Source organism: Hibiscus syriacus, unplaced genomic scaffold (genome assembly GCF_006381635.1).
Source record: "Hibiscus syriacus cultivar Baekdansim isolate YM2019G1 unplaced genomic scaffold, ASM638163v2 tig00000002_pilon, whole genome shotgun sequence".
NCBI classification, from domain to species: Eukaryota; Viridiplantae; Streptophyta; class Magnoliopsida; order Malvales; family Malvaceae; genus Hibiscus; species Hibiscus syriacus.
Genome location: NW_024061752.1, coordinates 1179849 through 1197871, shown reverse-complemented (window position 1 = coordinate 1197871; position 18023 = coordinate 1179849). Strand labels below are relative to the sequence as shown.

At 37.2% G+C, this 18023-nt stretch overlaps 1 protein-coding gene across 1 annotated transcript; it reads left to right on the top strand.

The window, feature by feature from the left end:
- Nucleotides 1-11661: 11661 nt before the first annotated feature.
- On the top strand, nt 11662-14007 carry LOC120153567 (mitochondrial carrier protein MTM1-like; the record flags this gene model as incomplete). The annotated part of the gene is made up of 8 exons (XM_039165762.1): nt 11662-12092; nt 12244-12333; nt 12472-12600; nt 12811-12870; nt 12984-13154; nt 13366-13495; nt 13683-13774; nt 13906-14007. Coding segments are annotated over exons 1-8 (1032 nt in total), but the record flags the coding sequence as incomplete, so codon positions are not given.
- Between the last annotated feature and the right edge of the window lie 4016 nt (nt 14008-18023).

Here is an 18023-nt window from a genome sequence, read left to right as displayed (position 1 = left end):
CCCCAAAATCCAAACAGAAAACCCTAGATTTAGGATTTACCTCACGGAAAACCGAGACTCCAACGACCCTTTGGACTTCCGATGGTTCCTCCGATCAAGGTATGGGTTCCCCTCTCTCTGTTTTTTTCTTTCGTATTTTTGTTTGAATGGGATGGATGGTTTTTTCTCTCGGTTTCTTTCTTTTCTTTCCTCTGTGTATTTTTCTCTTTCTTTTCTTTTTTCTTTTGTTCGAATCTGGTATGTTCTTCTCTGTTTTTTTCGTTTTTTTTTTCTCTCTCTCCCAACCCCAAAAAACTCTCTCTTGTTCTTCTTTTCCTTTTATTTATGCATGTGTGATGGTTGATGGATGATAGCTTTGTTTGCTGCCTGAGGAAATAGGGCTTGAGTGCCCTAGATTTGTAGACCCGATTTTCCTCGGGATCTCTTGTCCTTGTTTTGATTTTTGATTAATTTTTTTACTGTTGAGAGCTTTTGGTCACTGTTTGGTGCAGGTTTGAGAACGGCGGTGAATCGGTGGCTCGAAAATGGCTTACACGGTGAAGGGAATCCGACTTGAGCGGCTCGGGAACTCGGCGACAACTCGGCTCACGGTTGGAAAGTTGAGAAGTTGAAGGCGGCGGCGCTGGAAAGTTGAAGAGACAGTGGCTGAGCTTCAGTTTAGGGTTTAGAAAACCCTAAAATTATTGGGTTGTCATATGTGGGTGGGATCCCAGCTGTTTGGGTCAACAGCTTGGGGTTAGTCTGCTGGTAAACTGGGCCTTGGATGGCTAGTTGTAATTGGGCTTCGGATCATTGTTGGGCCTGCAAAATATGTAACATGTAAATTAATAAATAAAAATAACGATAATAATAATATAATAACAATAATTAAATTAAATTAAATGGAAAAGACCCGGACAAAACGGGTGTCTACAGCTGCCCCTCTTGCACATTCTTGTGTTAACAAGAATAGGGCAAAGACGACAAGATGTCACGTTTTGTCTGGTTCTCTCCCTTTTAAACTTAGAAATTGGATAATGTTGGTTGTTGGGGGCGACACTGCTCATACATGATGAAGAGTTATGGTCGTCTAAAAGTGACAATGTTCCTACATGATGAGGAAATCTGATCAAGGGATGACACTACTCATACATGATGAAGAGTTCTGGTCATCTTAGGAGGAGTGATAACGATTCCTACGTGATGAGGACGGCTGGTTATCTAAGATGACGCGGCTCCTACGTGATGAGGAGGTCTGGTCAGGGGATGACACTGCTCATACGTGATGAAGAGTTCTGGACATCTTTAGGTAGGGCGATAACACGGTTCCTACGTGATGAGGACGACTGGCTATCTAAGGGTGACACGGCTCCTACGTGATGGGGAGGTCTGGTCGAGGGATGACACGGTTCCTACGTGATGAGGACGACTGGCCATCTTTAGGTGATAACACGGTTCCTACGTGATGAGGACGGCTGGTTATCTATGGAGTTATGGTTTCAAGAGAAACCAAATTAAAGATTTGTTTCAAAAGAAACAAACCCAAAGATTTGTTTCAAGAAAAATAAACTCAAAGATGATATTTTTAAAAAAACTGTCTCGAAAGAGACAAAATTCGTTTCAAAGGAAACGACTCAAATATGGCATTTAAAGGGAATCGTCTCAAGTGAGACAAAATTTGTTTTTAAGGGAAACGTTCTCAAAGATCGGTGTTTCATGGGAAATTGTCTCAAATGAGACAAAATTCATTTCAAGAAACGATCTCAAATGTTTATTTGTTTCAAGGGAAACAGATTCAAAGATGGTAAATTTTGTTTCCAAAGAAACAAACTCAAAGATTTTTCTCAAAGAAACTGTCTCGAGAGACAGAAAATTTTGTTTCCAAAGAAACAGACTCAAAGATTTTTCTTCAAAAGAAATTGTTTTAAGGGATAAAACATTGTTTCCAGAGAAACAAGCTCAACGATGATCTTGTTTTAAGAGAAAATGCTTCAAGAGACAAAATTCGTTTCAAGGGAAACGACTCAAAGATAGTTTTATTTTAAGAGAAACAAACTTAAAGATTTTGTATTTCTAGAAAAACTGTCTCAAGGGAGACAAAATTTGTTTTAATAGAAACGATCTCAAAAATGGGTATTTTCAAAAGAAACAGACTCAAAGATGGATTACATCTTAAGTGAAACCAAATTTGTTTCAAATGAAACAATCTCAAAAGTTAGTTTTTCATTTGAAACTGTCTCAAGAGACAAAATTTTTTCAAAGAAATAGACTCAAAGATGATTTTGTTAAGATAAACAAACTGAAAGATTTTTTTTTAAAGGAACAAACTCAAAGATTTGTTTCAAGAGAAACTGTCTCATTTTAAGAGAAAAGACTCGAAGATTTTTTCAAAAGAAATTGTCTTAAGAGAGACAAAATTTTGTTTCCAAAGAAACAGACTCAAAGATTTTTGTTTCAAGAGAAACTGTCTCACAAGAGACAAAAATCGTTTTAAGAGAAAAAGATTGTCGATTTTATTTCTAGGGAAACAATCTCAAAGGTGTTTATTTTGTTTCAAATACAACAAATTTAAATTTGTATCTCATAGAAAAAATGTCTCAAGCGAGACGAAATTTGTTTTGAAATAAACAACAATCTCAAGTGAGATTAATTTTGTTTCAAGTGAAGCAAATTCAAAATTTGTTTTCAAAGGAAAAAAAATGTCCCAAGCGAGACAAAATTTGTTTTTAAAAAAAACAACAATCTCAAGTGAGATTAATTTTGTTTCAAGTGAAGCAAATTCAAAATTTGTATCTCAAAGGAAAAATGTCTCAAGCGAGACGAAATTTGTTTTCAGATAAATTGTCTTAAGTGAGACAAAATTTGTTTTTCAAGAACTGTCTCAAGCGAGACAAAATTTGTTTTTCAAGAACTGTCTCAAGCGAGACAAAATTTGTTTTCGAAGGAAACTACCTTAAATAAGACAAAATTTTGTTTCAAAGGAAACAAACTCAAATATTTTTTCTAAAGAAATTGTCTCAAGAGACAAATATTTGTCTCCAGGAAAAAAACAGCTCAAAGGATACTGATAATCTGCTTATTCTTGTTGATGGAAATATCTTCAGAAGAGACGATTGTTGACTTCAAAAAGTCAAATCTGTGGATGTCATTATTTCTTCAAGTTAGAGATATCTAGTCATTTCCGAGCTTTGATTTCCTGAAAGATCAAAATGATGTATTTATGAATGACTACTTTGATGTTGATGTCATGATGAAGTTTGTATTTTATTTGTCCTCAAGAGAGGGAAACTCAAAGTGTTATTGCACATGGTGATAAACGTTTGATGCAAAGATGCAAACTTATGTAACATGTATGTAAGTGTATGTATGTATGTATATGTTGATGTATGTTTTTCTCGAGCTGAAAGGAGAATGGTTGCGAGAGCAGTCTTCACTCTATCATTGATTCAGTTTTCTTCATTTCCACCATGGTGTACTCTTGCAAACCTTGACCTGAGACCATTTGTTTGTCCCATCAAATTTTGCCCAAAAATTAGCTTTCTCTTGCCCCAGCTTCGATTCTGAGCTTCGGAGAGATATTCGTTGAATTCCAAGATATACTTCCAGAGAACTTATCTTGTTTAAAAATGTTTTTCTTCTTCTGAATTTTCAAAATTTTGAAAAATGCCTCCTTCTAAGTTTCACAATTGAAGCCAATCATAAAACATGAATTCATTGGATATCAAAAGAATCAAATGCTCTTTTAATCATTGATAATTACAAATCTTTGACAAATATCAAGATCGACAGGTGGGTTTAGAGGTTGGCTACCAAAATTCTAATGTTTGTTTCATCAATTGGTCCTCGTGAAGATAATGACATACCCCTCTTTCTTGATTTTGGCATTTTAATCGGAGGCGAACAAAATGACACAACTAGCATAGTCACTTGCTAAACTCTTTAGAACACTTTTGTTTCAGTTCTCTGAAATCTTTCATTTGTTCAAGCTTCGTAGACTTACCTAGTCAAGGTAGTGCAGAAATATCGGTCTAAAAACGAGATTTTTGAGTGCTCGTGTGAAGTCGACTATAACAGGCGTTCCTCAACTCCCTTAGTCCATATTCACCGAAACTCCTTATTTAGTAAATTTGATTTAATTTGCCATTGTTTGGCTAGCTGAATTCAGCTTTATTGTACATATATTTTATAATATCCTTTATCAGGCTAGCTGAAGGATTCATGTCATCACAAAGTCTTTGACTTGACAACCACAGTGGAGCATACACCGGATTGCCAAGTACCCGATCAATGTCATGGTTTGAATGTAATCTATTCATAAAGCCAGTGCTTTCGAGTTTCCTCTATTACCAATTGCTTTAGCGGAATAGCTCAGCTTTATTGTATACATATATATGTTTTTTTGTTTACGGATTCTATTTCTTAAGCTCGCTGAGGAAAACCTGTTATAGTCTAGGTGTTTGTTAAAGGTCAGAAAATCTCATCGTTAGAGTTCAATTCCCAAGCAACTGACTTAAACTAGATTCATCTACTTGGCCATTCCATCTGAGAAGATTATGATCATCATTGAACGTCATTAACAGAAGTAAAAAAAATTAATTTGCTTTGCAATTTCATGTGCTAGTTGCCTCATTTTGTCCGCTCCTAACACATACTTGAATGCCAAGATCATTGATTGTTCATGCGAGGAGATGGTTAGATTGGTTCCTTCAAGGGAAGGGTATTTGCTTTAATGTATGATTGATTAGGATCAAAGGGTCTTTATTTTCAAGGGTTCAATCTTGTCATTTGTCAAAGATTTATAACCTCAATTATTAAAATGCTTTTAATTAAAATGATATTCAAAGAATTCAAGATTAAAATTTGCTCATTGTTCATTTCCTAAGAATGAAGCATTTTATTGAAATTGTTCAAAAGTCAAGTGATTTACAAACATTTAAACATAAGAAGAACAAAAGAAAAACAAATTCAAACAAGATGTCATGCATGAGAATGCAACAAAATCTACTGATGGATGCCCCCAGCCGACTCCCGATCAGAATGTCTCGTCATACATTGAACGTCAATGCCCTTGAATCAATCAGATCTTGGACCTTGTGCTTCAACGCCCTACAATTCTCAGTGGTATGCCCTGAGATCCCAATGTGGTAGCTGCATATGGCGTTAATATCATGGCCTTCAGGATATGGGTCAGTTCTTGGTTTGGATTGAACTGGAATCACCAGGTTGTTCTCAATTAGCACTGGGAGCAATTCCTCATATGTCATCAGAATTGGATTGATGCATGTCTTTTTACGAAAAACATTATGAGACACGGTCCCCATACTAGCTAAATCCACTAGACTGACCTCAGCTCTTTCCTCAATATCACTATGGCTAGTACCACATATCTGGCCATTCTTGATAGCCCTTTCAATCATTTCTCCACACATGACGATGTCAGAGAAACTCTTAGTGGCAACCCCTATCATGTAATCAATATAGGAGACTGTAATGTATCTATGAATAGAGTGATGAACTCTCTTTCAGTCATTGGTGGATGCACTTGAGATGCGACATCCCTCCATCGTTGAGCATATTGTCGGAAACTCTCATCACTCCTCATCTCCATATTCTGCAGCATTATTCGATCAGGGATCATATCAATTATGTGCTTGTATTGGTTCAGAAAGGTACTAGCCAAATCTTTCCAAGAGCGGACTTGAGCACGACTCAGTTGGTTATACCACCTAGAAGCAGGTCCAGTCAGACTGTTTTGGAAGCAGTGCATCAACATCCGATCATTTTTAGTGTATCCAGTCATCCTTCGAATAAACATCGTGAGATGGACATTAGGGCAACTGGTTCCATCGTACTTTTCAAACTCAGGCATCTTGAATTTGGGCGGGAGCACCAGGTCAGGAACTAGCACTAGTTCTATTGCATCCATCCCGTTGTGAGAGCTTTGTCCTCTCATTCCCTGGAATGTCTTTCTGCACCACTTGTTCAGATTCTCCGGGATCTCGTTATTGACTCTTTTCATCTTATCAGGATTTGACATGCTGTGATTAGTAGAATTACCCTGAAGATTTATCATATTTGTACGAGCTTTAGTAGCTGATGAGCTTACATGGCGGCTTGGAAGCTTATGGGGCGAAATAATTATTTGGGGATTAGCGTGGGCTATCACACATTCGGAGGTTCCTCCGTCGAGGAAATCTTCTCTTTGCTTCTTCCTTGGTTGAGCTCATCCATTTTTGTTACCATTTGGCCAACTAGGTCTTTTTGGTTTTGCAGGATACGATCCACAATGGTCTTTTGTATCTGCTCCATTTTAACCTCCCACTCAACTTGCATATTTTGCAAACTCTCGTTCAGCTCTTTCTTTAATTCCTCAAATTTTGCATCCATTCTCAGTACTGTGTGAATGCAATTGCACAGTTAGAAGTGCTTCCTCAAAGTTTCCAGCAAGGTATGATTAATGCATGTAAACATGCTTAAATGAATGTTATGCAAAATGCAACGATGCAAATGCAAATGCAGAAATGTTGATCCCAACAATGAATATTTTAGAACAATTTTCACTAGAAATAAAAGTTTTCACATTACAAGACAGTCCACTTTACAGACTTGACTTCTCTCAGATGTTAAATCTGAAATGGGTCGCTGCTTCATCTTGGATCTTCATCCTTGAAAATGATGCCCCTCAAGCGTTTTGTAAACAGACTCTTTTAATGCCCCGGCGATGCTGAAGTCAGTGCATCACTCTTCGATGAATAACGTCGGAACGATCGTAAATAATAATCTATTGCTGGATTAATCCCCAGACTTCAGTCTTAAATGTTGCACGATCTTCGAGCTCACTGCTTTGTCTCGGATCTTTGTACTTGGAACTGATGCCCCTCAATGCTCTGTAAACTAACTCCATTAATACCTCGGCTATGCTGAAGTTTGTGCTTCACTCCTTGATGGTTAACGATGGAATAATTGTGGATGAGAATCTACTGCTGGATTACTCCTTAGATCAGTGGATTATCATATCAGTCTCGAATGATGCACGATCTTCGAGAAAATCTCATTCTTGTACTCTGGACTTCTTTTTAGCCCTCGATGCATGTCTGTGTATGCGATCGCTTGATTGAAAACTTTTATCTCTTCTTGTGAAAATTCTCTCTCGAATATCCCCTTACGGATCAACACTTTTGCATTATGATGATGCAATGCAATGTAAAGAAGAATGAAAAAAAACAAAAACAATAGAAAATAAATAAGTTAGTGCACACAAAGAAAAGAAAAGAAATTAGTTAGTACAGGTAAGACAATCGATATATATAAAAATATTATTTAGAGATGAATATAACCTACCCATCATGATATCTACCCAAACATGCTTTCAATAGAAACAATCCTACCGGACATGCTATCTACCAAAATTGATTTAATTTCAAGAAAATAATCCTAACCGCATGATATCTCACTATATGCATGGTTTCGGTTCTAACAGGAAAGGGGACTCGAATTGTCCTTGATGTCGATGCCCCCTTGGGCTGCCAAACCCTCGATCCTCACCCATTACAGGTTTCAAGCAGAACGAGTTCAATTCGAGGGGATTCACTGCCTTATACCCATGCGAGGAATAAATTCCTACGAAGGTATAAGGTATGTATCCCATGGGTTATTTGCTAAAACTCATACGAAGAATAAATTCTTACGAGAGTAAAGCATTCACCCCGACTAATTTGGATCGAAGCTCGTGTCTAGAGCTTATGTTATGCCAATGCGAGTGATGTGTGTGAGGAGGAACATACCTGCCTTTGACTAAAAATGAAAAGAAAGAAAGAAAAAAACTCGACAAAAACTTGGACAGAGCCTGAAAGCAAAAAGATAAAATGTTAGTATGATATTAAAAATGAAGCAATTAAAACTTCAATAAATGGATCATAAATTAACTAAAAACTAGAAATCATAATTTCCACCAAGATGACAATATGTAAACGACATAGAGCCTGACTCTCTAAAAAAAGGTCCCCAGCGGAGTCGCCAAGCTGTCATAACCATTTTTTAGGTGGAACAATTAAATATTATTTTTAAAACGATTATGACTTTTATTTTGAAAAATTGAGTATTTTGGATTAATTTTAAATTGAATAGAGTCGCCATCGACCTTTGGGTTAGTAGGTCGAATACCTAAAAACGTCTTTTAAAAGAAATTTAAGAAAAATCATTTTTTAAGACAAAAATGGTCTACATTTACCAGAAATCAAATTTAACGGGTTCGGGAGTCGGTTACGTGTGGGGAAGGATAAGCACCCCCACAGCGCCCAAAAATGGTACTGTGTCGCGTACACATTGTCGTAAATGATGGAAATGATAAATCGAATATAAAAGTAACCTATGATCCATTTATTGAGATTTATTTAATTTGCCTCGAATTATTTAAAGAAAATCCTTTAACTCAATCAGAAATCTTGAAATTTGCAATCCTCCGTCGGGAAAGCTATTTCAACCATTTCTCATTCGTAAAAGAATATTCTACCATTGATTATGTTAAAAATACAAATCGAATATAACTAAAAACAATGTTTACATACGAATAAATTGATTAACTAAAAACGTGAATTGAATACAAATTAAAAATTTTGAAATTTACATTCACATAAAATAAAGTAAATTGTCACTTAAATAACACACATTGCATCGTTTGAACAAATTAATTAGCAAAATATACTCAACTTATTTCAAGTTTCTATGTCGTTAAAATGCCGTACCGGATCACACCACTTCGACCAAGTGGTACTTTCCACGCTCATTCTACGCATATGTATTCTTGAAAATAAAATCGAAAATCAAATATTTCATACATAGATACAAATATAATGAGAATAAATGTAATTGGAAATAAAAATTTACATTAAATGGAATTAAACACATTATTTACATAATACAAATAACCGAATAACAAGTACAATAAAATCATACCTAAATGAATAAAAAAATTATAGATCTAAACACAAATATAAATAATCACATTTGATTTTAAGGTACCAAAATAAAAATAAAAACCTAAAGGAATAAATAACAAATAAAACAATAATCCAGGGCCAAGAACAAAATATTAAACAGTATGCAAATCATACACAAATAAGATTAGGGACCAAGATGAAAATAAGAAACTTAAAAGGCTAAACAATAATTATAAATAAAGAAGAGCCCAGATAGCAAACATTAAATAATACATGAACCAGAAATATAAACCCATAAATAATACTTAGGACTAGATTGCATTAAAATATAAACATGAAGGCTGAATAAAAATTAAACCAAAGTAAAACAGTGACCAAAATGAAAGATTTACAAATGTTGCTGTCAAATTCGAACATAAAAAAACATAACATATGATCAGTGACTAAAATGTAATATACATAAATATCATATCCAAATTCGAACGTTCACAAAAAATAAGCAATACACAAAAACCCGTGACTAAATTAAAATAATTATAAATATTGGGACCAAAGTCACATATAACCAGAATAGCATAACAAGTAATAGCAGGACTAAAATGTAAGGAAGGAAAAATAAAGGCTCGAAATAAAATAATATATAACTTTATTATATGGCTTAATAATTATTACAAAGAGCGGGGGACTAAACGTGTAGTTAACCCAAATAAACGTGTAGTTAACCCAAATGATGAAATTACATTGGTCCCCATTGAACACGTCGTTTTTGGTTTGTAGATATAAGCCCAAAACCAGCTTAATTTCTTCTCCATTTCTCATTTTTTTCGTTTTGACAAAAATCAGAGAGAGACTCTCAACTCTCTCATCGGAGGGAAAACCAACTGCCACCGCCGGTGGCGCTCACGGCGGCACTCGCGGTGGTCGACGGTGGCCGGAGAGAGCGAAACTTCTCACAACGTTCCTCTCTTAGCTCTCAACCCAAATCTAAAGTCCCTACCCCAAAATCCAAACAGAAAACCCTAGATTAGGATTTACTCACGGAAAACCGAGACTCCAACGACCCTTTGGACTTCCGATGGTTCCTCCGATCAAGGTATGGGTTCCCCTCTCTCTGTTTTTTTCTTTCGTATTTTTGTTTGAATGGGATGGATGGTTTTTTCTCTCGGTTTCTTTCTTTTCTTTCCTCTGTGTATTTTTCTCTTCTTTCTTTTTCTTTTGTTCGAATCTGGTATGTTCTTCTCTGTTTTTTCGTTTTTTTTTTCTCTCTCTCCCAACCCCAAAAAACTCTCTCTTGTCTTCTTTTCCTTTTATTTATGCATGTGTGATGGTTGATGGATAGCTTTGTTTGCTGCCCGAGGAAATAGGGCTTGAGTGCCTAGATTTGTAGACCCGATTTTCCTCGGGATCTCTTGTCCTTGTTTTGATTTTTGATTAATTTTTTACTGTTGAGAGCTTTTGGTCACTGTTTGGTGCAGGTTTGAGAACGGCGGTGAATCGGTGCTCGAAAATGCTTACACGGTGAAGGGAATCCGGCTTGAGCGGCTCGGGAACTCGGCGACAACTCGGCTCACGGTTGGAAAGTTGAGAAGTTGAAGGCGGCGGCGCTGGAAAGTTGAAGAGACAGTGGCTGAGCTTCAGTTTAGGGTTTAGAAAACCCTAAAATTATTGGGTTGTCATATGTGGGTGGGATCCCAGCTGTTTGGGTCAACAGCTTGGGGTTAGTCTGCTGGTAAACTGGGCCTTGGATGGCTAGTTGTAATTGGGCTTCGGATCATTGTTGGGCCTGCAAAATATGTAAATTAAAGAGGAAAAGACCCGGACAAAAACGGGTGTCTACATTTGTTCGTGTACGTTAGATTTATTTACAAACCTATTTTCAGATGATTGAACTGGAAATAATTGAAAGATTAGAGTGTTTAGGGTTGTTTGAAATACATTGGAGGTGATAATGTGTTTGAAAAAAATTGAAAATTAAAAGTTTCGGAGAAAATTAGATATAAAACATTGTTTAATGATCTATTTGATGTTTTAGGAGAAGTTTAAGAGTAAAAATAAACATTTAAATTTTTTTATTAATGTTGTCATCTTATTAATTTAACGGAGATGACAGTGGAGTAATTATTTTGTTATAAACTAATAACATTAGTGATTATTTTGTTACAAATCGATAATATTAATGACTAATATGTTACATTTAAAACATCAATGAAGGAAACAAAAACTTACTCAAATATTAATGATTATTTGTATTGTTTAACCTAAAAGTAAAAAAAAACCCTCGTGTTAGGGTTTTACCGTACTGAGTTATCCTATAGATCCTAATTAGGGTTTTATCAACTCGCCGTGTGGGGTAGCCTAACTCGGCATGAGTCCATGCCTCGTTTCATGCGCCAATAGAATGCCCTAGAAGAATACCCAGCGCCAAAATTTTCACCAGCAACACATATAAGGCCGTGTTTGTTTCTCTATTTCCTTTCTATGGATCAGGCCAAGTGTTATTTTCACTTGTATATTGTGATTTCTCATTCTACACCACCTCATCACACGCTAGTGGTTCGACTAGAAAGAAGGGGCAGAACTCTTTACACGTTACTTGGTGGGAATAAAGCGTTTTTCTTTTCAATCCGTCTAGAAGATCAATCACTCTAAAAAAATCACCCAAACGTGGTCTATGGTCAGAGGTTTTGTGCGCCTCTCGCTTTTATTCTGGTAAGCATTCTGTACTCTATTTTTCGTTTTTTTAATAAATGTCCTCTTCCCCAAGGAAATTGGAAAAGCCTTTCAAATTATTTTTAGGACTCAAAATAGTCAATAAAAATGATCTGATATTAGGCTGTTTGAGAATCATTCCGTCGTTAGATTTTGTATTCACACTCTTAATTGATTGTGTCTGGAGAGGAGAAGGAAGCAATAGAGATGGCGGAGGCAGAGCAACGAAAGCAGATTCCATGGATGAGTTCAGAGCAGCGTTCAAGAGTCGAAATTGACAGGCACGATTTGATAATCACGGAACCGATGGTAACGGACAGAGTTGAGATCGAAGTCGGTGCTCCTGAGGATCAGCAAGATAATACTACTACCGATTCGAATCTAGGGATCGGAGAGCGTGCTTTCTCTGCTGCCGGTGCTGCTGTTTTATCTGCCATCATCGTTAATCCGCTCGATGTTGTCAAGGTAATGATAATCGCTGCAGGTTTTTAGTAATTACTATTTCTGTTGTTTAGTTGCTTGATTTTAATTTGATTTTTCGTTGCGTAGATTGTTTCCTTTCTGTTTAAATATTGTTTTAAAAAAATTCGCCATGTTTGTTTCTTGTAATTAATAGACAAGGTTGCAAGCTCAGGCTGCGGGGGTACATTATTCGCATCCGCTGAGTAATCTTATCGGTCGAATGACATATTTTGGACCAAACACGGTATCGATGCAATCTATTCCTTCACTTTTCATCTTTAATATCTCGAGAAACGAATTGTCACGATGTGTGTATTTTAATTTTTTTTTTGTGATGTTAGACTTATGCTAAATTTTATCATCTGTGAATGTTTTGGATTAGATGTTTGCTGATTTGAGATGTTCACCGTCATGTACTCGTGCTGGTGTCCATGGAACTGTATCAATTTGTCCTCCTGATTGTTTTCAGTACAAAGGAACATTAGATGTCTTCAACAAGATTATACGTCAGGTCTGTATTGCAATGCTGTCATCTTGTAGCCTATTGATAAGCTCTGTATTGCAATGCTGTCATCTTGTAGCCTATTGATAAGCTTATTGTAAAATTCTAAAATTGTTACTGCTTTATCTTAACAATTCAAGTTACCCGACAGTGGTTTTATTTACCCATTTGTTTGAGTTGTCTACTATTTTCGACATCCTAACAGGGTATCTTCTGCAGGAGGGGTTTGCAAGATTGTGGAGAGGGACTAATGCTGGTTTGGCTTTGGCTGTACCAACAGTCAGTTTCTTTTTCCGTTAACATTCTTTTTAGCTGTTGGAGAGTATTTTTGGATAAACATCATGTGCTGAATATTAATAGAGTTATTGACGGTTACTCATGTTTTTGTACAGGTGGGAATCTATTTACCTTGCTATGACATGTTCCGCAACTGGATGGAGGGGGTTGCAGAACAATATATGCCTGGTGCAACACCATATGCCCCTTTGGTTGCTGGTTCTTTGTCAAGGTCATTAGCTTGTGCGACATGTTACCCTATTGAACTTGCTAGAACACGCATGCAGGTAATTTTGATATTAATTTGTATACATTGTCTCTTTCATGTTAAAAGTGATTCTGTACGTATTTCCAGTATTTAATGCTACTATGTTTTTCCATTTTGATCAAAATAGGTTTATCATCTCCGCTTTAAGAATTTGGTGTCTGTTAACTCATAGATACCTATTCTATTCATTGTTTCTTCTAATTTTTGTCAGTTTTCTGCTTCAATCACAGGCATTTAAAGACACTCAAATTGGAAAGAAGCTGCCTGGAGTTTTTAATACCCTTGTAGGAGTCCTGTCTGATGTGAAGGGCAGAAACCCTCAGAGCAGTTGTAAGTTAATCTCAACTGTACCTGTTTCTGGTAATTGTTACCTTTTTTTAGCATTTTAAGTTTAGCCTATGGAGGAAATTTTTTTCCCCTTGTCTTTTTACTATCTAGCCTAAACATCAAAAAGTACATTTTCACATTCACTTTTGCTGCCATGATGCAGATGAAAATTCTTTTCCCCCACAATTCTAAGCATGATTTCTGATGTTTCCCTCGACAGTGCAAGGGTATCGCGTCTTATGGACAGGCATGGGAGCACAACTTGCTCGTGATGTTCCTTTCTCTGGAATTTGCTGGTCAACCCTTGAGCCTGTGAGTTCCCATTTCTTAGAACACCTCTAGTTGTCTATGTCCTTCGACCATGGATATTGTTTTCAGGAAATCCATTTGCATTTTTTCTTCCAACAACTGAATTTGTTGGTTATTGCACCTATTTTTTGCAGATGAGGAGAAAACTTCTGGGTTTGGTGGGGGAAGAATCCAATGTATTGACTGTTCTTGGGGCAAATTTTACTGCTGGGTTTTTTGCTGGAGGGTATGTTGACCTTATGCCATATGTATTACCCAATTAAGAGTTACTTCTGATATTTTTTCGAGTGAATTTAGTTTATACTTTGATCCCAGGAAGTACAAAATAAATGAAGTGGACTCGATGTTAACTGCTGTTTTTGTTTCTACATCATATTCTAATCTGGTCTTTGTCTTAATTTTCAGAAGGACCCTGTGAGGGCATTGCGAATGACCACTCGACAGACACTGATGGAAGTTTGGAGGTATCATATTCTAATACACTTTCTTAGGCAGCAGCATACTTGAAAATATTTGTGTTGATAGGAATGAAATCAAACTTTATTATATTAGTACCCTTGGAATCAGTTATTTCTAATCGATTGATAGGAACGAAATCAAACTTTATCATATTCTAATCAGTTATGTCTAAAATATCTAGCCCGGGTAGCATTAAGCACTAGATTTTGTGTGTTCATGGAATTTTAGTTGTTTACGTTTGTTGCTCGTTTGCGCTTTTATCCTTCTTTTTCTGTTTTTATAATTTTATTTTACTAAGAGCTGATCATGTTGATAAATTTGAGTCGAAACAAGTTTTGTTTAACTTATCAATTGTTACTTACGAACTATTTCTTGTTCTGCAACAGGGATGGGGGAATGAGGGGGCTTTTTACGGGAGTGGGTCCTCGTGTAGGCCGTGCTGGTCCCTCAGTCGGGATTGTGGTTTCGTTTTATGAAGTTGTGAAGTATGTTCTACATCACCATTATGCAACTTCATGACCTAGAAAAGCACAGCAGCATCTGCCAGTTCTTTTGATATAACAAAACAAACATTAGCCTCGTTTCGAACTGCCGCAAAGTAGGTACTTGTGAAAGTTGATGTGGACAAGGATAAAGTAGAATATGCAGAGTAATATGCAAATTTTGGTGGTGTAGGTCCCTCTCATATAGGTGTTCAAGGTTTTAACTTCTAATGTCAATCATACATACCATAGGTTGTCAGAAATAACAAGCGATTACGTCGTCGCTGTAAGTCCTCATCTAAGGTCTTCAAACTCGCAAAGGTGGCACATAAGTTTTTTTTTTGGTTCATGCAAAGCTTTGTTGTTCATGTTACTTTAGTTGATGATGCTCAAAGTTGAGCGGAATTTTTTTGATTCCTTTAGTTAATTACTTTTTGCTGAGGCGCGCTCGGTTCTACACGGTTTTAACCCCTTGAATTGGAGAACAAAGGGGCACTATTTTACTTTTGATGATAGTCATTGTATTTATTTTCTTTCTTCTTTTAATTTATTTTATGTAGTGTCTAAACTATCAAGATTTGTTGGTAAAAAAGTAATTAGCCTCTATTGGGGATTAACTCCATCAATTGGATCCTTAAGCTCTAGTTAAAAATTGAGGGCAAGTGAGATTAAAATACCTCACTGGAGGTGTTCGAAGTACACCACAAAATCATGGTGCGTTTCGGTTGAATTTATCTTGGCCTTGAAACTTCAACGCACTGAAACCGCGTTAACGTCCAAAGGAGCTTCTAAGCTTCTATCTTTTCAGTGCAACTTTCCCCTTACACTGAATACACAATGATGTTGCTGGAGGGCAGTTCCACTTGTGTCTAAAACCACTGATTTCAAGCCAATAGGCGCCCGTCATTAGCATTATGTTCCATGCCCGACATTCACAGGTTTATCAGTGCTAGACATGTTACGTTTTCGTCAGAGAAGAGATTCATATCGAGAAGAAAACATAAAAATAACCACAAAACAACATTCCCCGGCACTAGAGTACGTGAATTCTTTGAATTGATCAGTTGCAGGGACTTTAGGAATGAAGAAAATATGGATCCTTTTTGCTTTTGTAGATCTCAAACAGTTGCTTAGAATAGCGGGTTGCGAAATATCTGCACAGCTCGACTCCTTTCGGTTCATATGCTTCCAACTCCTTAACAGATTTCTTTACATCACCGATCGGGTCACCATCAGTTAGAAACTCTGCCAAAGTACAGCCCCTGTACGACAACAGAAATTCCGGCGAATACAAGTCAGCTTCTGCAAAGTGCTTCTAACTTCAGACTCCAATGACACGATGGTTGTCTGAAATTAATATAGATGATGTATGTAAACCATAAAGCTATAGCCTAGACCGTGCCGAATGCGAGAAAAAAAACCCTACAACAAATAGTCAAACAACTAAAGACAAAACGTGCTCGTCTTCCTAAATAGTTACACTGATAAAATGCAAAGCACTATGCAATAACATGGCGTCCTGAACATGCAAATAACGGTGCACTTTCAACTCGTTCTCAACAGAAAAAAGTTCATAATGACCATAAACATTTGAATTCACACCTGTAGGCATCAAATTTACTAAAACCTCTCTGATTATGACATAGAGCTGCCTTGGAAATCTTACCAAAGGCTGCAAGTAGCTCCCCCTCAAATTTCATATCTGATCTATGATCCTTGTTCCTTCTAATCTGGGAGAAAATCACATCAAAGTCCACTTCATCATTTGAAGCATCTTTCGAGTCGCTGCATGCACCTCTGCCACTAGAAACATCTTCCTGTCCACTACGAGCATCGTTACAATCAGAACCATCTTGTGATTCGTTACAACTACTATCACAATCCGTAGCGTTAGAGTCCTCGACAATGAAACCATTCAGACTATCACCTTCATCATCACTGTCTGACGCAGTCCCATCTGAGTCGTCATCTTCAACATCCGCAGCCATAGGGGTTCCTTTGATGAATTTTCTTCCACTATTGTTATTTGAAGAGCAATTTTTTTCTTTTACTTCAGATTGACTGAGTAATACTAGTCTCCGCTTTCGAATAGTGAAAGCACCTCTGCCTTTGTCAATTTCTGGGCAGAAGGAGCCACTTCCTTGCATCGCATCCTGCTGAGCTCACCAATTGGAACATTGTCATTATCGCCCTCTGAATCACTAGTGACAATATTAAAGGCTCGTTTTCTTTTGTGAACTGAGACAAACGAGACAGTATCCACATAACTACCCACTTTTTCTTCTTGGTTCCAATTACCGATGGCCCCTGTTTCATTTTCACAATCTACAGCTCCTAATTCATGCTTACTTAAAACTTTACCATCCACAGTAGGTTCATCATCACTATCATGAATATCGATTATGCCAACTGAAGCAGGTTTAACACCTGCTGGAGTGGAAGGAGCCATCTGTTTATTGGGGCCTCTTTCCTCTTGAAACGACAACGGTCTTCTAACTCGTTTACTACACTGCATCCTGTAATCTCCCTTATCAGCCTTATAGGGTGCGTCATTAGAAGGCGTCCCTGACACAAAATCGGATATAAAGAGTGTGAATCATGATGTGCTATCTATTACCACTATATAAGAAATAAATCACAATACAGAGAAAAGAATCATCATTACCAGCTGGTTGTAGATTTCCAGCGCCTTTACCAGGAGAAATCAGAGTAGGTACAGAGTCCACGAAACTCAGTGCTCCGACTATTACCGGCATGTCGTTTAAGGTGGATCCACCATTGTTTGCTTGAACTGCTCCATTTGTTTTGTTCACATCAGGGTTCTTCGTATCAAACGGCTGTTCTGCGCTTTTCAAAACCAAGCTCTTTTGCAGCTGTAATGTCAATGATTCTAATTCCCTGAACTTTCGCTTCCAAGCCTCAGCCTCGTTCTCGGCCATACTCTTCTCACATTCCAAAACCTTATTCTCCGCCATCAGCTGAAAAACCTTGTCTTCCTCGTCACTCTCCTCGGTCAGATCAACAGCTCCCTCAATCAAACTCTCCCCCCATAACCAACAACCTTTTCATCGTCATTATGCCTAATTCGATCACTAACTTCATTGTTCCGGCTCCTCAAGATCTTGATTTCATTGTCAAGTGCAAGCTTAGCGGCTTGTAATGTCCTAGCTTTAGTCTCAAGCGCTTCATACTCGCTCTTCCTCTTTCGAACCTCCAATTCGAGCTCCAGACAACTTGCTTCGGCTTTCTTGCTCCTCGCTTCTAATTCACCACATCGACATTTTCCCACCTCTCCATCATAAAGAAGCTCA